This window comes from Miniopterus natalensis, chromosome 1 (genome assembly GCF_054644295.1).
Source record: "Miniopterus natalensis isolate mMinNat1 chromosome 1, mMinNat1.hap1, whole genome shotgun sequence".
In the NCBI taxonomy this organism is placed as follows: Eukaryota; Metazoa; Chordata; class Mammalia; order Chiroptera; family Miniopteridae; genus Miniopterus; species Miniopterus natalensis.
This window is the reverse complement of record NC_142081.1, coordinates 43798080-43822924: the sequence shown is the minus strand read 5'-3', so window position 1 is coordinate 43822924 and position 24845 is coordinate 43798080. Positions and strand designations below refer to the sequence as shown.

General features: G+C 33.9%; 1 protein-coding gene across 2 annotated transcripts in view; it reads right to left on the bottom strand.

Annotated features, from left to right (window-relative positions):
* Positions 1-24845, bottom strand: part of VPS13C (vacuolar protein sorting 13 homolog C) — a 168592-nt gene that overhangs the window by 81449 nt on the left and 62298 nt on the right. For both annotated transcript variants that reach the window (XM_087821106.1, XM_087821108.1), the window contains exons 23-37: positions 22810-22939; positions 21969-22047; positions 21166-21305; positions 17549-17702; positions 15856-15935; positions 14662-14721; positions 12793-12955; positions 11692-11808; positions 10680-10783; positions 10308-10475; positions 9553-9857; positions 7777-7924; positions 6405-6513; positions 2711-2847; positions 860-1016 (exon numbers count right to left, since the gene is read on the bottom strand). In XM_087821106.1, the coding sequence (XP_087677232.1) occupies positions 860-1016; positions 2711-2847; positions 6405-6513; positions 7777-7924; positions 9553-9857; positions 10308-10475; positions 10680-10783; positions 11692-11808; positions 12793-12955; positions 14662-14721; positions 15856-15935; positions 17549-17702; positions 21166-21305; positions 21969-22047; positions 22810-22939 (2051 nt within the window). The remainder of the gene's footprint in view (positions 1-859; positions 1017-2710; positions 2848-6404; positions 6514-7776; positions 7925-9552; positions 9858-10307; positions 10476-10679; positions 10784-11691; positions 11809-12792; positions 12956-14661; positions 14722-15855; positions 15936-17548; positions 17703-21165; positions 21306-21968; positions 22048-22809; positions 22940-24845) is intronic.

Genomic DNA, 24845 nt, shown 5'->3' with positions numbered 1-24845 from the left:
GGTCTGCAGTTGTGAGTATGCAAAACACAGTGTTATTTAATAAAGCTATTATAATAATCATAACCTGCATGTCTTTTTCATACAAAAAATTGTAAACCTACTTCTCTCACCCCTATATGTTAATGTCATTAAAAATGAGTTTAAAACACTGATATAATTTAAAAATAAATAAAAGCATAAACAAAAAGTTATTTCCTAGTAAATTAACTCCCCTTTTCAAAAAGGGTCCCTGGGCTCTATACCTAGGTATTGTACTTGGTTTCTGATTTCCTAATTTATCAGTTCTCATAGCAATATAATGAAATGCTGCCTTTGCCCTCGCCAGTTTCGCTCAGTGGTTAGAGCTTCCGCCTGCAGGCTGAAGGGTCTCAGGTTTGATTCCGGTCAAGGGCACACACCTCGGTGGCAGGCTCGATTCCTGGCCCTGGTCGGGGCTTGTGCAGGAGGCAACCAATCAGTGTGTCTCTCTCACACTGATGTTTCTCTCTCTTTCTCTCCTCCTCCTGCCTCCCACTCTCCCCCTTCCACTCTCTCTGAGAAGCAGTGGAAAAAATATTCTCTGGTGAGGATTGAAAAACAAATGTTGCCTTTTATAAGTACTCAAGTGTAACATATAGACACTGAAGACAAATATTTCATTTTTCTTTTAGATATATTCTACTTCATGGTAAATACAGACATATATTTAGATCTAATTTTACTTATGATAACTACATAGGTAATAAATTTTTAAATATCAAATTCCTTTGTATTAATGTAATAAATTTAAACTAAATACTTATGATGACACTAATATATACGCTTAATGTTGACAAAAAGGTATTGCATGGATAATTTACAGACTAAACGTCACACTTACCAGTAAACTCAAAGCATTGCATACTAATTTTTTTTAGGTAAGCTTTAGCAGTTAGGTCATAGGTTTTCACTTGAGCTTCCACTCCAAGATGGAGGACATTTAGTTCATGTAAGGGCCTTCCTTTCTTTTCTGCTTTTTTCATCAAAGTAACCACAACCTAGAAAAAAGTAGCAGTATTACCACAAACTATTTTATTAATATACTATGAAAATAAGTGAACAACTTAATAACCATCCATAATGATAGAACCCAAAAATGCACACAATGTAAAGATGTTTACTTCTACTTGCCTGGAAATTGCCTAGTGCTATTTACTTTGGAAGGCACATTTACTTGCTCAGACTTTTAAAGCACTGCCACTATATTCTAGTGGTTTTCAAGGTATAGTTAAAAAAAAAAAAAAACACAACAAAGTATTTCTCCCTAATTCCCAGAAGTCCTAGTCTGATGAATGGCCTTTCATCTGAAAGTCTATGAGATAAATGGTCAATTTTTATAGTAAGCCTAAGGGAAGGTTTTTCAACTTGGCACCACTGACATTTTAGGCTAAATAATTCTTTATAGTGGGGAGCAGTCCTGTGCACTGTAGGATGTTTAGTGGCATTACTGGTCTCTACCCACTGGTTGCCAATAGCTCCATCTCCCCAGATAGTGACAACCAAAAATGTCTTCTGACAATGCCGACTATCGGCCTGAGAGAGTGTACAAACTGCTTCCCCCTACTCCAATCACTGTCCTAAGTAAAGGGAATTGTAATAATATGTATTACAAATTATACTAAAAAGGACTTATAGATTTCCTATGTATATATTAATAAAGCCCATTTGAAATAGAATGAATTATCTATCAATGTTTCAATTATCAAAGCTTAACAATCTTTAAATATTAACCAGAAAAACAGCAGATGTTTAACATGAAAGAAGTTAGTTTCAAAACATATATTTCAGATCAAAAAAGTAGAACTGATTTGTTTAAAAGTTTATCATTTTTAACTCAGAGAAAAAAACATAACCTCTATACAATTCTTTAATGATGAAGGGATCTTGGAGGAAGTTCTTGCAAAAGTCCCTGTGTCCACTATGCTTTCTCACATATTAACAATTTTATGCCTGTTTTTCTTTCTAGTTTGTCCTAGCCCCTTTCCTGAACCCCTTTTCTCAGACTATATCTTATTCTCCTTTAGAAATTCAGCTCAACTGTCACTCCTTCCAGGAAATATTCCCTGACCCTCCCAGACTGCTTAGGTGCCCTCTCCCTACCATCACTGCCACTAGCTCCACTTGGAACATTTTTAATGGGAGCACTAACAAAATTTTAATTGTTTGTTTTCTCGTTTGAATTCAGAGTCTATGCCTTTTACCTCTGTATTCTTAGCACTAAGCACATGCAATGAATATTTGTTAAACGTGTGAATACAGAAGAGGAAAATAGTTATTCTTCCCTCAAGAATCTGCAGATGAAAAGCAGATAGTGGTAATCAAACATTTTAAAAATGTAGACATATTGTGTTTTATTCTATTAATGATTTCTAAAATCTGCACAGGATTTTTCTGTCACCGTTTCCCTTTCCTGTCTTTCCTATATGAAATCCAAAGCAAGCCACCTTCCAACTATCCTAAAATCATTTGAAAAGCACATTAGAGGGCATGCTACCATTTTCTCTATGAAATATTATATCCCTCAAATATAACTCATCTTAAATAAACTCTCAAATTTTAAAACATCACTACTACATACGAATTATAGTTTTTCATTTATATCAATAATCTACAAGTTTATTTTAGTAGAGGTAATTCTAAATATCCATTATTTATCCACCTTACTTTATAAAAACACATGAAAATTACATACCTCTTTGATTTCAAAATTCAGCAGCACATTAATGATGTCTACAGATCTAATTTCTTCCATTCCAGCTGTTAAAGTATCTTGTGAAATACATACATCTTTTTGTGGTAAAGAGATGTCAAGAGGCCCTTTAATTTCACCTAAAGGTATTTAAAAGAAACATATTCACTTCTATTCACACATTTCTTCCACAAATACTCACTGAGGGCTTATATAAGTACTCTTAACCTAGAATAGGCACTGAAAATCCATAAATTAGCAATACACAGCTCTACCCCTTAGAAAACTCATGGCGTAGTAGAAAAGACATATACTTTAACATACAAACAAAATAAGCAGGCTACACCTAGTCACATTAAGTAAGCCAATATTAGTATAAAAATGCACAGAAAGCACAGAACTAGGCATGACACTGTTATGGGAGGTCAAGAAAAATTTAATAGGAGAGTTATCATTCAAGTGGACTTCCTCACACAGAGGAGACATTCCAGGAATAAGAAAAGAGGTTGTGGAAAACCATAGAGAAGTAACATCCTGATAGGTTTTGCAAACAGAATGGAGTTTTATATGGTTAGAAAAAGAGTGGGAGTGGTTAGAACCACTTATGCATACCAAGAAGTAAAGTAAATATAATGTCCTGAAATTTATACACCTTCAAATGCAATAAAATTGCTCTCTAAACTATAATACACAGAACTAGTAACAGCTATCACTTGCTAAGTGCTTACCTCTGTGCTAGACACTGCAATAAGGGCTACATATGGATAATCTCATTCAGTTCTTACAACAACCTTATGAGATAAAACTTCATTGCTCTCATTTCACATGTGACAAAATTGAGGTTCCTATAGATTCAGTACCAGAAACCCAGATAAAAAACCACTGCTGTTAATTATTACCTTTGAGAAAGCAATGCATAGGGCAAAATTTCTTAATTATCGCCTATGCCAAGCACTGTTCCAAACATAATGTGATCCAGGGGAAATAATTCTAGCAACTATTTTACTTTTATAAAACAACTCCTGAATAAGCAAAGATTTCTTAAATAGAAAATAAAAAGCACTGATGATTTTTAATAAGACCCAGTAAGAGTGAAAAGGCAAACCAAAGAGAGGGAGAATATAGTTCTGCACATATATCAATACATATACATATAATACATATAACCAGCAAAGGACATGTATCCAGAGTGAATAAAAAATTTCTATATGTCAATTAGGAAAAAAACAAGCATCTTGCCCGGCCGGGCGTGGCTCAGCGGTTGAGCATCAAGCTAGGATCCAGGCGATCAGGGTTTGATTCCCGGTCAGGACACATGCCCAGGTTGCAGGCTCGATCCCCAGTCAAGGGCATGCAGGAGGCAGCCAATCAATGACTCTCTCATCATTGATGTTTCTATCTCTCTCTCTCCCTCTCCTTTCCTCTCTCTGAAATCAATAAAGATATATTAAAAAACAAACAAAACAAAAAAAACAAGCATCTTAATAAAAATAATGGTCAACAGACTTGAATAGTAATGTCACAAAAGAGGATATCCAAATAGCAAATAGCATATGAAAAGGTTTTCAATTTCATTAATAATTAGGGAACAAAGAAAATCCATAGAGATATCAATGCATATCCATCAGCATGGCTAAATTTTGAAAGACTGACAATATCGAACACTGCTGAATGTGAAACAACTGTAACTCTTATACTCCTACTGCTCGTAGGGAAGTAAACTGGTATGACCACTTGAAAACGTTTGGTATAATCTGGCATAAATTATTGAAGCTAAACAACATATGACCCACTAATTCTACTCCTAGCTATATATCCAAATAAAAAAAAGTATTTGTCTATGTGAAATGGCACTTACAATAACGTTTATGACAACTTTATTCATGACAGTAAAAGCTGAAAACAACCCAAATGTTCAACTAATGTCTGACGGATGAAATTCAACTCTGACACATTCACATAAGGAACACAGTACAGGAACAGAAAGGAACACGCCACGGCTGTGTACAATGTGGATGCATCTCACAAGCAAAATGCTGAATGGAGGCAGTGAAAAGCCAAAGTAATCCTGTTTCCACTTATGAAATTTAAGGAGACAAAACTAATCTACCTACAGCATTACCAATTAGAATGGCAGTTAATTCTAGGTCATCTGAAGTCAGGGTGGGCATTGGGTACTATATGTGAAGGGGCATAGGGAGGCTTTCTGGGGTGCTATACTGTAAATGTTCTCTGTCTTAATCATGGTGATTATACTGGTGTAGCCATGTGTAAAAACTCATTGAACTATACACTTAAGATTTGTGCACTTTACTTTGTGTATTAATATACATGCAGTAAAAGGGCTTTTTTTACCTAGTTTTAGGGAATTTTTGTTTGTTTGTTTTAATTGAGATATAATTTACATATAACATTATATTACTTTCAGGTTAAAGAGTTTTTTAAAAATGAAAAAAATAATGTGAAACACCTTTTTTCACTTAGCAAACAGGCAAAACTTTTTAAATCTGATAATGCGCTGTTAGAAAAGGTATATACAAAAAAGCCTGGTGGGAGTGCAAAATTAGTACAAGGGTTTTTTTTTGTTTTTATGTATCTTTATTGATTTCAAAGAGAGGAAAGAAGAGGGAGAGAGAGAGAAACATCAATGATGAGAAAGTCACTGATCGAGCCCGCAACCCGACCATGTGACCTGACCGGGAATCGAACCCCGATCGCCTGGATCCTAGGTCAATGCTCAACCGCTGAGCCACGCCCAGCCGGGCAGTACAAGTTTTATGTAAAGTAACTAGCAAGATCTGTCAAAATTTTATTTTATTAAATGTATTAATTAAATTAATTTAAATTAAAACGATTAAATACCTTTAATCCAGCAGTCCTGGTATTTCTCCTACACATATTCATGCATTTGTAAAAGTGTATGTACAAAGATATTCAATGCAGTAAGTTAAAAGTGAAAGACTGAAAACAACCTGAAATGTCCATCAACAGGGTCTTCCTAAATGAATTATAATACTTCAACAGAATTTAATACCAGGAAGCCATTAAAAAGGATGCGGCAGTTCTTCTATACATATTGTATAGATATAGACAGATATAGGATGAACACTAAGATACACTGTTAATTTTTTTTAAAGTATAGAAATACACAAACATGCACACACACACACATACATATATGATGGTACCATTTCTTTGAAAAAAATTATGTGTGTGTATGTATATATACATACATATAAAACAGCTTAAAAACTAATAATCTAAACTCTCTTTGCATTTTTACTAAAGAATTTTTTCAGTATCTTTGTTGAATGGAAATGTATCAACCATTCCAATTCTTACAGATACTTTATTGCTCTTATTTGAAAATCAGAACAAATATGCTGCCATAGTCTAGTGCCAACCTAAAATTTTTTTCCTACAATAATTATTCCAAGAATTGACTATCAATTTGAAACCCTTATTTATGGTCTTCTCCTACCTTACACAACTCAGAAGTGTGAAACTAAAACTGACTATTTGCTTAACTGAAAAGCAAACTATGATTGTATTCAATACCACCTTATTTGTTTTCTTGTTACTACAAATTGCATATGTAAATATACACTTGTTTATTTCATCTTTATTGTCTGTCTCCACTGGAAAACTGTAAAATAAATAGACACACGTATTATGCCACCTATTGCCAGCCTCTTACCTGTCTCTTGTATTCTTGGTTTCACTTTATTCAAGTCTTCAGTAGTCTCACCAAGATTTTCTGCTAGTATTCTAAATAAAAGATTAAGATCTTCTTGATTTAGACTAGCCTGCAAAATATGAAGTTAAAAGAAGAGATAAAGATATTTCATTTTAAAATGCAAAAAATTTAATACAGAATATAACAAAACTTTAAGGATAGAATAATCTTAACAATGACTGGAAAATTATACATTCATTACCCACTCAAGTATTTCACTACTTATTTCATGTCAAAATGTCTATTTTGAAAGATAGGAAAGTATTTAGAGAAAATGTGATTTATGAGTCAATATCAGTTCCATCTACTTAACTTAATAATGATTAAAGTAATCTGATCATTTTTAAAATGTGACAAATTAAAGGAACAAACAATTTCCACTATTTTTTTTTTTTTGGTTAATCCTCACCTGAGGATATTCTTCCCATTGATTTTTTTTTTTAGAGAGAGTAAAAGGGAGGGAGGGATGAGGGAGAGAGGGGGAGAGGGGAAGAGAGGGAGGGGAGGGAGGGGGGAGGGAAACATCGATGGGAGACAGACACATCGACTGCATGCCTCCTGAATGTGCCTGACCAGGGCCAGAGATCAAACCTGTAACCTGGGAAAATGCCCTTGACTGGCAATTGAACCCTCAGCCCTTCAATGTGTGGGCTGAAGCTCGCACCAGAGCCACCCAATCCAGGCCCATAAACACAACTTTTAAACAACAACAATCTGAATAGAATAAAAAGGCCACCTAAAACATAAAATACAGGCATTTCTGTCAATGTTATAATTACTTTAGTGGTACTTAGATATCCCTAAAATAAAAATATGTATATATAATATATAGAATGACATGTAATATGATATACTAATAAATAATTTACTAATAAATACATACAGACCTCTGCTAATGTGTACATACAACAAATTTAAAAGTTAATTATGATGGCCCTGGCTAGTGTGCCTAAGTGGTTAGAGCATCAGCCCGCACACCAAAGGGTCAAGGGTTCGATTCCCAGTCAAGGGCAAGTGCCTGGGTTGCAGGTTCAATTCCAGCCCCACTGGGGCGGGTGTGTCTCTCTCCCCCCTCCCTCCCTCCTCCTTCCACTCTCCTTAAGCATCACAGAAAACACACCCTCGGATGGAGACTAAGCAACAGGAAAGGTTAATCACGTGTAACTGAGGATTAAATTCTACTAAGAATAATAAAGACTTTCTTGGACATCATGCTGACATTTTTCTCACACCAATCAGTAAAAAATTACACATTTCACTTGGATTTATATTGAGAAAGTCTTCAGAGTCTAAAATTTCAGTAACAAAGATTTCTTTTAACTCTCACACTTACATTCATTGATTCAAGATGTCCTTTAATTTCCACAACGGGCACCTTGTGGTACCAGGATGCAGCTAGATTCCGATTTATAGAAAACTCCAAGTTAATTGGCTGCAACAGCTGAATATCAGGATGGGAAATGCCAGGCTGGATCACTGTCCTAATGAAAAATAGAATTGATATGAATGCATAAACAGAGAGAGGAAATGCAACATACTGTGAAAAACATACAAAGTCAGAAGTTGCTGCTCTAACATCGTTTTGAAATAGAGCTGTTAGAGTTTTCCAAACTCAGTCTGTCATTAACTTAATCTATAATACACTAGCCAGAACAGATTAAAATATGATATATAATCAGCCATTAAGAAAACTTTTTTTCTTTAAACAGAAGATAGGTGACAGCAAACTTTAAAAAGAAACTCATATTGTTGAAGATATGGGGGGAAATCATCAAATCCAGCTGTTCAAAAAATAATATGGGTATCAGTACAGATTAAAGAAAAAAATGGCAAGATAAGTATCATTTCCTAAGGAGTTTCACAAAGCTCTTTACCAGGATTATTTTCTGGACTTGCTGTGTAATCATTCTTTTTTTATTCAGGATATCTAAATATCCTTGGATGGGGTAGCAAATGATTTTTAAGTGAATTATATACAGACTTTCAAGTGTCCTCTGGTATGAGCCCCACCAATACACCACTACTTATACAGTATTCCTGCCAAAAATGTATAAGGTCAATTAAATCATGAAAAATCACCAGACAAAATAAAATTAAGAGTCATTCCATGAAACAACTAGACACTATTCTTCAGAATTGTCATCATCATAAAAAACAAAGAAAGGGTGAAGAGCTACTCCAGAATAAGTGTCTATTAGTACACAATCCCCCTTAGTAATATAGGATACAATTAAATTCCATATGTAATCCTGGATCCAGGGAAAAATTATAATAAATATTCTCGGCACAGCTAGTAAAATCTGAATACTGACTGCATATTAGGTAACAGTATTATGTCAATATTAAATTTTCAGAATTTATGGTTATTTGCATAAATATGGAATTTGCATTATGGTTATGTAAGAGGATAGATATCCTTGTTCTTAGGAAACACATGCTAATGTGTTTAAGATGTCTCTTTTCTCTTTTTATTGAACTTATTGGGGTGACATTAGTTAATAAAATTATATAGGTTTCAGATATACAATTCTACGATACATCATTTGTATATTTATTGTGTGTTCACCACCCCAAGTCAAGCCTCCTTCCATCACCATTTATCATCCCCCCTTTATCCTGTTCTGCATCCACCCACTGCCCCCTTCCCTCTGGCAATCACCATATAAGATGTCTATTCTCAAGCGATTTAGCAAAAAATGTTTCAACTTTCAGTTATAAAATAAGTAAGTCCTGAAGACACAATGTACAGCATGGTGATCTATTCTCTATGCTAAGAGAATAGATCTTTAAAGTTCTCATCATAAGAAAAAAATTTTTGTAACTATGCATGATGAATGATGTTAACTAGACTTACTGTGGTGATCACTTTGCTATGCTATATGTAAGTACTGAATCATTATGTTGTACACCCAAAACTCATATAATGTAATATGTATATTATACTCAATAAAAAAATTAAATTAAATTTTAATGTCATAAATGGTAATAATATGTATATAGATAAAGTTAAAGCACATGTAAACAATGTTGGGTATGGATTTCAATGGTCATAAAATTTCATGGAAAACACTGAATAATACTTAAATCCATAATTACTGAGAGAGTATACCTAGAAAGTTTAAGCTTTGTTAGCTGTACATCCATTCTATCAATTACTGGAGGGTTTAAGTAGTCTTCACCAGACACCAGACTGAACTGATTTTGAACTCTGATTAACCCAAGATCTACCACTACTGCATTGGTGGAAATGGAAGACTGTGGGATGACAATAACTGGTGCTTTCAAATCAATAGTGATAGAAACACGAAAACTCCTCTGGGCAAGATCTTTCACACTTGTGGCAGCCTTTTCTGCAGCCTGGGCAGTGGCAGCGCTCAGAGCCTCTTTGGCCGTCTGGAAATTGTTCAGGAAGTTCTATGAACACAAAATATAAAAGGAGAAATTCAACCGGAGGACAAGCACATCATTAATAACACCATCTTCATTTTATTTATGTGCTAATTTTTTTCCAATAGATAACTTTCAGTTGAGGGCTCTTTTTCAACAGTTTATCCATCCATATTTATGAGCTACCTGAGGAGGGGTAATTATAACTACACTTATATGGCGGAGGAACAGAGAAAAAATATTTGCAATAGTCTTTGTACTTGAGAATTTGGTTTCAGTAGGTTCTAGTAAAAATAATTACACTTCTAGATAAAAATCATTAAATGATTCAGATTTCAAGTGTAAAGAGAGGTTCTGACCTCTACATTAATTATCAAAACAGTGCATACCCTAAAATCCAAAGTTTGTAATATGTGCAATCTTAATTATCAGACTTAATTTTAAGTTGATTAGTCAATACGTAAATAGTGATTTTACCAGGAGTGACATGAGGAATTTATGAAGATAGACAATCTGAATGCAGCCAACATTCAGTGATACCACACCATCCACTTTGGACATGTCAGTATAGAAATCTCCCTCAGTAGCATCTGGATACAAATCCAAATTAAAACGAAAAACTTCATTTCCCATTATTGACACCGCCTGAAAAGCAGAGATTTGAATGTAATCATCCAAGAGGATAACAACAAATTAAAAGCCCATTTAAAAAGGGCTTATATTTATAATCATTATAGAAACAATTTTCGATCAAAATATATTTCATTAATATTTTAAAAATAAAATATATTTAAAAATAACATCTCATATTCAATCATCAAAAAATATTAACTATTTACTGTCACCTACTTTTTTATGAACTGTCTTAGGATCAACATCTGTGACAATAATATTTTCCAGTCTCGCAAACAGAGACTGTTTTCTTGACTGAAGAAGAAGAGAGGCATCGAGTCCTGAAAAAAAAAAGTATTATAATTGCTGTAGATCTAACAAAGTAAGATCTTAAGATGCTTCTTTCCATTGCATAATTTTATTTTGGGGGTGATATATTTATAAATTTAGCAATGTTTGAACTCCCAATTGATAAACAAGTCAAGATATTAGATATTTTTAGTTTTATAAACAATGGAACCTGTTAACATTAAAAAATAATTACTGAATTTTTCACCTTCTAAAAAAAACTACATCTAGTGCAAAAAGGTTATCTTGGGATTTTAGTTAATCCTTTATATCCAGTCATTTACATGGAAGCTATAAAAGTCTCATGAATTAAATTCAGACTAGCAGATGCACTTCCAGTTTGGAAAGAACAAAGACAAAAATCCTCGTTTTCTGCTTTTTAAATTCTTCAAGAATTTCATTAAACATATTTACCTTTAGCAGATCACACTGAGCTGATAAAGACAGAGTCAGAGAAAGAAGCTAGATTACTTTTAGCAGCTTTTGCCTAAAAGAACATAGTGGGCTTACAGGTTTTATTCTTTATGATAAAGCTTCTTTACATATGTACCAAGATAAAGCATATTCATAGACCTTTACCTGAATTCTGGGTTGACACTCATTTCAGATAGGCAGTAGCATCTCTACATTAACATTAGTAATCCTTCTCACCTCAGAGACAACTCTCAGAAAGGTGCAAAAGACCAATGTGTGTGGTTCAATTTGATGGTCAGAGTCTGATCAACATCTACATCCAAAAGAGTCAAGGAGGCATGCAGTCTAATTATGTTGTAAAATAAAAGTATCCAGTTTTCACAGCTCAGTGCCCTCCATTTGTATATTCTTTAGCATTAAAAAAAAAAAACACACACAAAAAAATACCTTACCTTTTGAACAAATGTTAATACTATGAGAACTTTACCTTGAATCTTGATTTCAGCAATATTGTTCTTCTCTTCACAAACATTGACACAGAAGGCATTCAACTTGGCAAACAGCCTGAAGCCAATAATGTCACTGTCTTTAGGGGATACAATCACTACAAATAAAACAAAGCATTCTATCACAGTGAAATCCTAGTAGAGTTAGAGAAACCTTACTAGAGTTAGACAGAAGTTAAGAACCACATGATTTCACTCATATGTGGGATATAAAACTGAAAGCAACAAATGAACAAACAAGGAAAACGCACAAAAACTCACAGACACCAGTATGGTGGTTACCAGAGGGAAGGTGAGTGGGGGTAAGAAAGGGTAAAAGGGGGTCAAATATATGGCGATGGAAAAAGATTTTGACTTTGGGTGATGGGCACAAAATGCAATATACAGATGATGTATCAGAGAACTGTATACTTGAAACCTATATAATCTTATTAACCAATGTCACTCCAATAAATTTAACAACAACAAAATTCTTAAAGATTTTAAATGCTTCCTTTTGCTTTATATATTCTGTAGAGTTTTCAATTTTAATAGTGAGATGTGTTACTTTTATAATTTAAAAGGAAAGAATTTGAATAAGGACACTGAAACTCAGAGAAGTTCAATAATGTGCCTATGGTCACATAGTTTAAGTAGCAGCAGGATTTGAACTGAGTTCTCTCTGGTCCAAAATCTAGGCTCCTGACCAATTACATGCTATCCTTATACCCCTGGCCTCATGTCTCTGGATCCTGATTTCCGTATTTGTAAAATGGAATGGAAGGCTAACCCTCCATGAAGCCTCTTCAGGACACAATAAAAGGGTATGTAAAGCTCAGTGTAAATAAACATGTTTCCTCTATTACCCACCCAAAATCATCTATCACCACCACCAAAATAAGAAAACAGACATTTTTTAAAACAAAAGTATTAATTATATTTGGCTTATGTATCAGCCAGCCATAAAACAGTTAGTTTGAAGAACAAAAGTGAGGAAAATGACCTGTAAATGACTGAACTAGATGGTCTCTTAAGATTCGTCATGTAGCTCTAGAATTCTAAAACCCTTACTAATTAAAAACCAAACAAACTCTTTTTCATACCTTTCTGCAGAGCTGAATTTTTTTGTTGCTTTTCAGTTGAAATTTGTACTTCCTTGGTATCACCCATCTTTTGGTCATCTGATGGAATAATGGTTGTCAGGTAATTAATAGAAGAGAGAAGAGCCTGTGTTTGCAGCAACAGATTTAAAGATGAAAAAGCCACCTAGAAATGTGTAAAAGAGAAAATTAGTTACCAGGCCAATTATACCAGTAGTCTCCAAGACCCACCCAAAAGGCTCCTAGCTTGCACACAGCCTTCCAAAACTTGAAGAGATAGGAGAGGAAGATTCACAACACACTCTTTAAACAAGGATATATGGAGAATAAATTACATTTACATACTTCGGGATTCATTTGAGTATCAAAGTAACCTAATTTACTCCATTTCTCTAGCCTAATTATCATGGAGCCTATAATCTACTTGTCATGGCCATCCCAATATGCAACATATATATGGGTTTGTGGATCTGAAATTGACTATTTATTATGATTATATAAAACAGGTAAGTTAGAATATGAAACTCCAGAAGTCAAGAAATGATTTCAAATGTGACATTTATGAGATTTAAATATAAAAAGTACAATTATAAGTAAGTTCTCAGTCACTAAATGATCTTTTAAAACCATAGTAATGGGCGTCTATCATTTAAAAAGAAACGAAGGCCCAGCCCGGAGTGGCTCAGCGGTTGAGCGTCAACCTAGGATCCACGCAATAGGGGTTCGATTCCCAGTCAGGGCACATGCCCGGGTTGCAGGCTCGATCCCCAGTCGGGGGTGTGCAGGGGGCAGCTGATCAATGACTCTCATCATTGATGTTTCTACCTTTCTCTCTCCCTCTCCTTTCCTCTCTCTGAAATCAATAAACATATATTAGAAAAAATATATATTTAAAAAGAAACAAAAAGCCCTAGCCAGTCTGGCTCAGTGGTTAGAGCATCAGCCCGTGGACTGAAGGATCCGTGGTTCAATTCTGGCTAAGGGCACATACCTCTGTCGCAGGCTTGATCCCAAGCCCTGGTCGGGGTGCATGCGGGAGGGAACCAAACAATGTATCTCTCTCACATCAGTGTTTCTCTCTCTCTCCCTCTCTCTCTCTCTCTCTCCTCCCTTCCACTCTCTCTGAAAAGCAATGGAAAAAATGTCCTCCAGTAAGGATTAAAGAAAAAAGAGAGAGAAACAGAGAATATATAATGTATAGAAGAAAAGTATTAGATTTTTTTTTAAACAATGACTCCAGAAAGCTAAGATGGCAACACAAATTGTTTTCAAGAATATGTGGTTTTCTGATAGCAAATTTTAAAAATTTTTAAACCTTCACTTTTACAAAAAAAATTTCTTTGCACTGCTTCAAAACACCCAAGTGGATATAAAAATTATAAAAAGAAAGCTTAACAATAATCAACAGATTATCATCTCTCTTAAAACTGTAATCTGAAGTTCAGTTCTTTTATTTCCTTTAAAACAATGTAGCCTACAACTACATTTTGCCTCTTCTTCCTCTACATAACTACTTTAGTATGGCTCCAAGTACTCAATATCTCTCCTTGTAATTCACATGCTTTCTTGGCCTTGCATTAAACAAAAGTTATCTAGTTAGGTATATTTAAAACTGTTCATAAATCAAAGTTCCCTCATCTATAGCTTTCCCTTCTTTAGAAATAATTAGGATGTGATACAGTAAGTCCAAAGGTGTTAGTATGCAGAATTATGAACACAGAACATGGTAGGTATGTATGAGTTTGATTCATAACTTTTATAGGTTCTTGATTATTTCATCAATTACCCATTCAATATTCCTTCAAGGATACTGGAAACTTCCAGAGTAGGTTATTTTCAAACAGGATATATTCTTTTAATAGAATGTCTTACCTTAACCGTTTGTTCAGTTTTTTCAAAAGTAGTTTGAAAACTAGGTCCACTCTTATCAGCCTTAAAAAAAAAAAGAAACAGAAGTTCTGAAGAAGGAATTAAGACCAAAGTAAATAAATCACTTATTTATGCTCTCTAGTTAATTTATTTAATATTTTCATTATTGTAAAGTTACATCCAAATAATTTACTACAATAGTGAAAATTTGTCTACCTCTTCAAACATATGAAAGCATGGCAACACTCACTTGTGGCAAATGCAACTAGGGATCAGAATTATAAACTCTGAAGGCTGGACGGTTTAAAGGACATCTAGCCCATCTATCACCTAATGCTTGAGTCCCTTTATGAAGTCTCTGGCAAGTCTATTTTACGATATCTCCAGTAAGAGAAATCCTCATTTTCTTACAAATTCAATCTTTAGAAAACTTTGATTTAGTGAGATCTTTACACTAAATCAAAAATCTATTTCCCATCATAATTACTCATCGGTTCAAGTTCTACTCCTTAGAAATATACACAGTAAATTCAAAGTTTTACCTTATGTGAAAAGTCACTGGTTAGGCCAGTTTCCCTGCCTCCCTGCTTCCATAACGCTTTGTGCTCTTCTTTATTAGAGAATCATCGCATTATATTTTAATTGTTGCTTATCTGTATATTTCCCTAATAGTCTTCATCTCTGTAACCCAAGTACCTAACAGAAACTGACACAAAGGCATTCAATAGTGTCGAATACTTAAACTAATCTTAAGTAAAGCTAACTATCATCAGTTCCTTCAGCATTCCTCATATGGTAAATTTCTGAGTCTCTTCCCAGTTCTGGCAGTTCTCTACTAAACCCAATCCAATTTGACTTTATCCCTTTTGATGTAAGATACTCAGACAAATGCAACCAACCTATGCAATGAATGTAGGTAGGTGAGAACACCCTATTAGCTGGGAGTAGGAGCTACTTCAACCCAGGTTTCCATCTTTAAGGACAAGACGTTTGGTGGCTTGGTAAAAATCCTAGTCTAGTCTTGTACTTAGGTGAAAAAGAAAGAAGGGATAGGAATGAAAAGAGAAACAGTAGATATCCCTATTATTAAAATCTAAGATATACATCCAGAGCCTTTACCCATCTATTGTCATCTTTTCCCTTTCAGGGGATAGTTTGAAGTATACAATAAATATATAAACATTCTATGGCCCATACCTTAATATATTCCACTTTTAAAAGATCTAATCCAGGTTTGTCAGAAGAGCTAATCAAGTGAAGGGGCTTTTTTTTGGATCCTAGATTAAAGAAAAAGAAAAAGTGTTTCAAATAAATTGCTCTTTTTTAAATTTAGAATTGTCTAGATGTCTTTTTCTTTTTTTAAAAAAATTAAGTTTTAAAAGACTATGTACACATATTTACATGGTTATTAAATGTTAAAGTCATCATGGTGAAGAAATAAATTAATGCAAATCCTTACCCTACCTCTGCCATCCAACTAACATAAAAACATGCATATTTATTTTCTTTGATTTTACACCTATGTTGAAAATCATCAAAATTTCTCTAAATATTTTAAGGCCATCTATGCATCTGTAAGGTAAGAGAAAAACTACAGTTGTAAGAATCGGAAAATGTAAATTCTAGTTCATCTCCTTTATCAAAAGCTATTTAACTTCAGTTTTCTCAACAATATAACAAGAAGGTTGGACTAGAAATACATGTAATATCCTGTTGAACTCTAAAATTCTTTGAACAAATATTTCGTTCTTATTAAAAAATGTAAATAATTTTCTTTGTTTAAAATAAGAAAAGGCTTACATAGAAAAAGATTGTTTTAGGGGAATGGAATTATTAAATTTCTTTGCATTTAAAAACAACAGGTACTACCAGATGCCTTCTATATCCTTAAATAGATGTACCAAGGAACTGCCTCAAGAAGCTGTGGAGGGAGAAGTGATTTATCCACTACTTAATCCATCTTTTATTATTTGTTCTATAACTCCTGTTTCTCAGACATTTCAGAATTTTCTCTTGAAATAACTTTCCCTAAAGGAAAAAATAGCCTAGCAAATTTATTATTTGTATTTGTTTCCCTTAAAATAGTAATATAAACTCCATCTTAACAGAGTGCTTGCAGAAACTTTTTAACACATACACACTTTTCTCCTAAACTGAGATTTACTTTAGTTTCAACTATTTTTGAAAAAAATTAAAAATAGGTCTTTTATTTGACTAAAATATTAGCCAAATATTAGGTAATTTTAATTACTGTGGGTTCACCCATTCTTTCATTCCTTTATATATCTCATGAGACACAGATGTACACTAAAATATAAGCACTTCTGAAAAAATAATTTTTATGTCCCACCATTTTTATTTTTATAACTTGGTGCTGCTTCTTATATATGAACCCTATTAAATAGAAAGGACAAGGACTTCAATAATTTAAGCCCAGAAAAAAATTATACGTTTCGCCATTCTAAAGATGTATGATCTTGAGAAAGTCACTTAATCTCTCTTTATTTAACCTTTCTTTGTTTGTAAAATGAGAATACTCCCCTTATAAAGGAGATATACGTGGACTCTCTGAAGTAGTAGACCATAGTAGTTTAAGAATATAGACTGTAGGGCTAGATTTCAAGGGTTCAGTCACTAACTAGGATGAATGACCTTGGATGAATTATATAAACAATTTTTGCTTTAGTTTCCTCATATGTAACCTACAGACTGTGACATTGCCTTCCTCACAGAACTGTTGTAAAAAATAAATGGGTTATTTGAAAAATACTTAAAACAGTACTAGTTATTTTTTATTATAAACATTATTATATAAATGAAAGTATTTCAGACATACAAAAGTGGTTTCATATTTATTATTAGCTACTGTTTCTATTTTTATGTCTATTACCTTGAATTTCATGGTAATCCAAGCTGATTTTCTTTAGGTAAGATACTGCAGTTAAGTCAAATGTTCTCACTGTAGCCTCTGTTCCTAACTGTGTAACATTAAATACTAGAATTGTATCTTCTTCTTTCTGTAGTTTGGTGAATTCCAAAATCACCTAAAAGAATCAGGAGAGCCAGTGAAAGGTTAAGTAGTTTGAATCATGCTGAAAAATTTTTTTAAAAATCCTTCTTCATACATATCATCATGAGAACAGTAGAAATTTTGCTCACACTTGTCTACTACCCTTATTTACTATGATTGGAAATTATCATCTTAAATTCTATTACTGAGAATATTACTATATCTATATAAAATCATGATGAAATTTTATATCCAATTTAGTAAAAATAGAATGTATAGATTCTTCCTTAATATGATTTTCTTAAATCTGTATCTCAAAAAAGAAATCATGTTGGGTGATATAAAAAATATTCTCATTAAAATAAAAAGTAACATAAAGATGTTCACTATTATACTACTATTCAAATTTATTCTGGAAATGATAGCCATATATTTAGCAATGAAAAATAAAACATATATGTGCCAATTTTTAAAACATGCAAAGTCTTTGACACTTCATCAAGAGATGGAGGTCTTTGTCCCTTTAAACTTGGGCAGGCTTGTTATTTGCCTGAATAGACTACAGAAGAAGTAATACTATAATAATTTCCAATGTCAAAAAAGGCCACAAACATCCACCTGGGAATGCTCACTCTGAGGGAAGCTAGTTGCCATGCAAGAAGTGAAGTACCCTGAGACTGGCAGGCTTGGGAGGCAATGAGTAGGTATTTCAGTCAACAGTCCTAGCTGAGCTCCTAGACAACAGCCAGTATCAACTGCCAGCCTCAGGAGTGAGCCACCTCTGAGCCCCTCTGACAATTCACATCACTATAGCATCAGTCAAATCTGACTATAAGCATGTGAGAGACTATACATAAAAATTACTAAGCTGCACCCTGCCAGAGTTCCTAGCCCAGAGAACTGTAAGCAAAGTAAAATAGTTGTTTTGAGCTATTATATTTTGGGGTAACCTGTGAAGTAGCAATAATAACTGGAACACGATAAAAGCTGAAAGAAAGCAAAAATTAATATTATTGGCAGTGATAAAATTATATACTGAAGAAAAACCAGGAGAAACGTTACTGAGAAACAGAAACTATAGTACAGTAAGATATTCAATATATAACTGATATACAAAAATAAATTTGAAATATATCGATGATTTAAATGAAGCATTGAAATCATAAAATATAAAATCATGAATAAATGTTTCTGCAATGGAGAATGATTTTCTATACATACACTAAAACTGGGATAAAAACACGAAATTCGATAAATTTCACTACAGAAACATTTAAACCTTCAGAATGGCAAAAAAAAGTCAAATTAGGGAAAATATTTGAAACAGTACTATTTTTTTCTCAAAGGATTCTGATTATCACTTTAGTTCATTCATTCAATATTCAATAAAACATTTATTGGGCATCATCTACCATGTATGAGGTGGTCATCTAAAGAAATGTATGATGTCACTAAAGACATCACAGTGACCAGAACAACAAAGGCCTCATCTTCACGACTCTTATATTCTAGGGAGAGTGGAGGAAAATGAAGGTTGCTGTCTTGTGTTGCGTGGTCAGGCCTTTCCAATACAATGGCATTTGAGTACATATCTAAAGGAAATAAAGAATCAAGTCATACAGGAAGAGAGGATTCCAGGCAAAGAAAACAGCATGCACCAAGAATGTGCTTTGTGCCCTGCCAAAGTGGGTCGCCAGTTCAATTCCCAGTCAGGGCACATGCCCAGGTTTCGGGCTTGATCCCTGGTAGGGGCGTGCAGGAGGCAGCCAATAAATGTTTCTCTCTCATATCAATGTTTCTCTCTCTCCCTCTCCCTCCCTCTCTCAAATCAATAAAAACATACTTTAAAAAAGTGCTTTGGAGAATAAAAGGCAAGTGTAAGCAATATGAGGCAAGAACTTTGCTCACTGCTATGGCTCCAGTATCTAAAACATTGCCTGATACATGATGGTACTTGATAAATATTTACAGAAGGAATGGATGAAATAGTGCTGGAGTAGAGTGAAAAGAACTGAAGATGAAGTCACAGAAGCCATATGAAAGCCCTTGTAGGCTGTAGAAAGGACTAAATCCTTTGTTCTGAGTGAGAAGGGAAGCCATTGGAGGGCTGTGAGCTTAGCAATGTTATAATATGACTTTCCCTTTAAAAGAATTACCCTGGCCCTGGCCAGTGTGGCTCAGTTGGTTGGAGTGTTGTCCCATACACCAAAATGTGGCGGGTTCAATTCCCAGTGAGGGCATATACCCAGGTTGCTGGTTTCTATATCCAGTCGGGTCACGTAGGGGAGGCAACTGATTGATGCTTCTCTCTCACATGGATCTCTCTCTCTCTCTCTCTTTCTCTCCCTCCGCCCCCATCCTCCCTCTCTAAAATCATTTCTTTTTAAAAAGGATTACTCTGGCTCCTATGTGGAAAGCAGAGTACCTGAGGGACACAGAGAAATAGTTAAGAGGCTACTGAAATAGTCCAAGCAAGAGACGATGGTGACTTGGACAGTGCAGTAGCAGTGCAAGAGAAGAGCAATCACTTGAATGTGTTCTGAAGTTAGAGTCAAGGGGTTTTCTTATATTTGAAGGGGAGTATGAGAGAGAGAGAGAAGTCAAAGGCAGCTAAAGGCTCAGAACATATCTTCCTTTAAATAAATGCCAATAATGCTTAGATTTTTATATACAATTAAAATCTGGTATTTCTGACATATTTTAGGACATGATCTCATGTTAGAATATAGAGCCGTCAATAAGAAACATCTTTTAATACCTTTTGTGTTTTATTATCAAAGCAATGCATATTCACTGTAAAAAAATCTAGAATATGTGGAAAAGCAAACAGGAAAAAAATGAAAAACTATAATCCCACAACACAGAAAATGAACAGTCATTTGTCAAAGAAAAAAAGTGTGTGTGTAATTTCTAAGTGGAATCATAATGTCCTTTGTATTATAATCCCTTTTTTCCATAAATAAAGATATCTTATGAACATCTTCCATGTCAATGTTTCCTCTTATTACATGACTTTTAATCCTTTAAAGACATTGTGAAAATTTAGGTTTTTTACATTTTCCCAACTTATAAACATGACAATGAATGATATTATTTAGCTTAAAAGTAAAAGAAGGAAAAACAACTTTAAATAGCTCTGGCCAGGTCACTCAGTTGGAGCATAATACTGTACACCAAAAGGTTTTGGGTTCGATTCTCTGTCAGAACACATACCTAGGTTGCGGGTTCGACCCTGGGTCAAGGCATGTGCAGGAGGCAACTAATCGATGTTTCTCTCTCTGTTCCAGAATAGATGAGATATATAATGGATCACTCTTATATCAGATTTTACAAAACAACATTCCATTTTCTTAGAGCTGTATGTGAAGGGGGGAGCTCTAGGGAAGATAGAGTACTACATTTTATATATACTAAATGTTTGGGTCTAGCATTGGATGGTTTACAAGGATAGTGATAACAAGAATATATTTATTTACAGACGAAATAAATATGCATACCTCTTTAATTTCAAACTTTAGTAGAAGATTAATGAGCTCCTCATTTGGGGCCTCTGCAACTTTTTTTCGTTCTGATCCTTTCATACTTCTATCAGTCTGTGTGTCTCCCTCTTCAGCATCAAAATACTCATCATCTGACTCTAAAGGAAGAAGACATTCATTTGACTTCAGAGACTGTGCATTGAAGTCTACATAAAACACTCAAATTTAAATCTATCAAAAATAAAATTCATTTATTAGATATAATCTTCAGAATCAGAATATAGTTTCAATTATTTTTGTTAGTCTTACAAAGTCACTCAGCCTGGCAAGTGATAAGCATAAATAAAATCAAACCACCCTATGTTTTTCACTGTAGTTGACTCATTCAATATTCAATAAAATATTTACCGGGTATCATCTATCATGTATCAGTCTATACCAATCACTAAGGACACCAGAGTGACAAGAACAGATATGATCCTTGTCCTCTTGAAGCTTATATTCTACTTCAAAATTAAAAGACATCAGGCCAGAGCTAAAGAAAAAAATCAGGTAGTGATTGGGGCAAAAAAAGAAGAGAAAAAAAAAGGAGCTTATTTAAAATCTTCAGCATTGTTATTCACAAAAATCCTTTCAATCAAATGAAGAAACTGGGCTTAAAAAAAAAAAACTCAAAACGCACTGTTGGTTAGTAGCACAACTAGAACTAAACCCAGTAAATTACTATAACACTTTCAAAAATTCCTTTATTTTCTGACTATTTTATCTCTACATACTAATTTATAGGCTTGCTTTAATAAAGAACATATTACTTTCCTTACCTGATTCCACTCCATCTAGCAACAGTGATGTACCAAGTAGGTCTTTTGTCCTATCTGAAATAACAGGAATTGAGGATACCTAGCAAATAATACAAAAAGTTTTCTTAACACACTAATTTAGCAGTATTAAAAATACATAAACAAATACTGAGAAAGTAATAGTGGCTAGAGATGGAAAGACACATACTACACAACTCTTCCATCAAAGTACATTATATAATCAACTAAATAATGGTTGGTTTGAGTTTACCAATTATTAAGACTACTACCTGCAGTTATAAGGGCAGAACAATGTACAAACTTGAATAGATGAGTCTATTTATCATTGTGTGTCATTTAGTTACTATATATTACAACATAAACTGTGCATCTTTATTACAGGTTCCTGGAAAATAGTATAAGCATTAGTTGGCTCTCTCAAATTTCACTTCAAAGCAAGTGAAAACACAACGTTTATTTTAGGTTGTAAAGATCAACTACAATTTGTGATCTAGAAATTTTAAGTAAATTTTACATCAATCATTTTATTTTGCAACATTATAAAGATTGCTGTATCTAGTTTATTTTAAACATATTTCATAAATTTTAAAGACATTTTTCCTTCGTTTATGTATTTTTGTTCTCTTTATTCCCTAAAACTGATTTCCTACCACCACTCTAACACAGTAGTGAAAAAAGGCTATAACTTTATTTATTCAATGTTATATGTAGTTCTGTAGAGAATCAACCAATTAATCCTCAAAAGTGCACCAAATAAATGAAACTGACCAACAGAAAGCTAAAAAAGCTAATCATAAATACAAATGTAAAGAGATTTAGCATTTTTATTATATCCATTTACCTGCTTCTCAGAAGACTGTACAGATGATTTCTGTGGCAAGGGTATACTGTTAATCAAACATTGCACATTTTTCATCTTCTGGTCAGAAATTCTCACATGCATCAAAGGAAGCCCTCCTGATACTTTAAATCTAAAAATACAATTCAATGATAAGGTTTTAAGGTCTAGTTTCTCTATATTAGGAGGGAGAAAGGGATTGGAGAAGAGCCTACATTGTGGGGTCAAAGTTACTCTGGACATGTTTTAATCTAATAACATTAATGCCTCATTTAATCAATACTGTCAGGGAATGGGAAGTTCTATGTAGGCTAAGTTTCCAGATAATTTAAATGCATCCTTTTTAAGTAGCCAAACCTTCTTAACTAGTTTTTATGAAAATATTTCCAAACACAATTGTCTACTTTTTAAAACCTAAAGCACTCTATATACTTCAACATTTCTAATATCAAAGATTTCTCATTATAAACATCAAAAAGTATCTGCTCCATCATTTTTTATCCCCGTGCCTTGCTTTATTTCCTCTTATAGCATTTCTCAGCATCTGGTATATAATATATATACTTGTTTATTTTATGTCTACTCTGATTAAAACTTAAGCTCCATGCGGACAAATGTTGTACTGACTGCTGAATCACTACTGTGCTTTCATCGGTTGCTTACTTTTCAGCAGCTACTTCTATTCTGCTTCCCTACTCAACCTAACCGCCTAGGTTTGTTTGTCTCAATAACTTTGTGGCAACTGTTCACTGCTCACAAAGCTCTTTCAGGATGTTGTTTATTTTTGACTTCCTAAGTAACCTGCAAACAGCTCAAGCTGACAGATGCCCAGCTACTACATGAAGAATGACTTTTCTGTACAATGTACAAATCACTAATATTCCAAGAGTCAAACTGACTGATCCTACCTCAAGAGATAAAACTTTCTACAAAAGTATTCTATAAATTGAAAAGCACCATAAAAATGTAAGATGTTTCTTTATAATTTCTGAAATATTACTTAAAACTAAAATACATAAAAAACTGGACAAAATATATCAAACAATGATTTCAAAGAGAATGGACAGCAGTTAACAAAGGACAGTTGAAAAGATAGAAGATAAATGAGGAAAGTCCCACAAATACCCCAGCTTACTGACTGAAGAGATTCAAAATGTGTAGGGTACAGTAAAGCAGTATTTCAAGGAGAATTTAAGGCACTACATGCCTGTATTAGAAAAGGTCTCAAATCAATGGTCTCAGCATCTACCTTAAGAAACTAAGAAAGTTAAGCAAATAAAACCCAAAGAAAGCATGGGGGAAAAGAAGTAAGAAAAGTGAGTAGAAATCAATGAAATAAAAAACAGAAACACAATAGAGCAGACAACTGAAACCAAAAGCTGATTCCTTCAGAAGATGGGCAAAACTGATAAGCCTCTAGCTAGACTAAGCAGGAAAAAAATAGAAAAAGATACAAATTACTAATATCAAGAGTGAGAGAGCACCACTACACATTCTACATGTATTAAAATGGTAATACAGAAATATTATGAACAATTTTATGACAATAAACAACAAATTCCTTCCCTGAAGGACAAACTACCGAAGATCACTCAAAATATAATCTGAATAGCTCTATATCTATTAAAGAAATGGAATTTTTAGTTAAAACCCTCCCCACAAAAAAGAATTATTCTAGGCCCAGATGGCCTCTCTGGAAGAAACAATGCCAATTCTACACAGCTTCTTCCAGAAAACTCATTCCATGAGGCCAAGACTACCCGGATACTTTGGTGCCAAAACAAGTAAATAAAAGCCCAGAACAATATCCCTAATGAGGCGTAAAATGTCAGGCAGAGAAAGGCAAATATCACATAATCTCACTTATATGTGGAATCTAAAGAACATAATAAAATGATGAACAAAATAGATTCAATGACATAGAAGCATGGAACAGACTGATGAATCTCAAGGGGAATGTAGGGGTGGGGGGGTGGGGGGGGTGGGGGGGGTGGGGAGAGATTAACCAAAGAATTCACATGCATATATGCATAACCCAT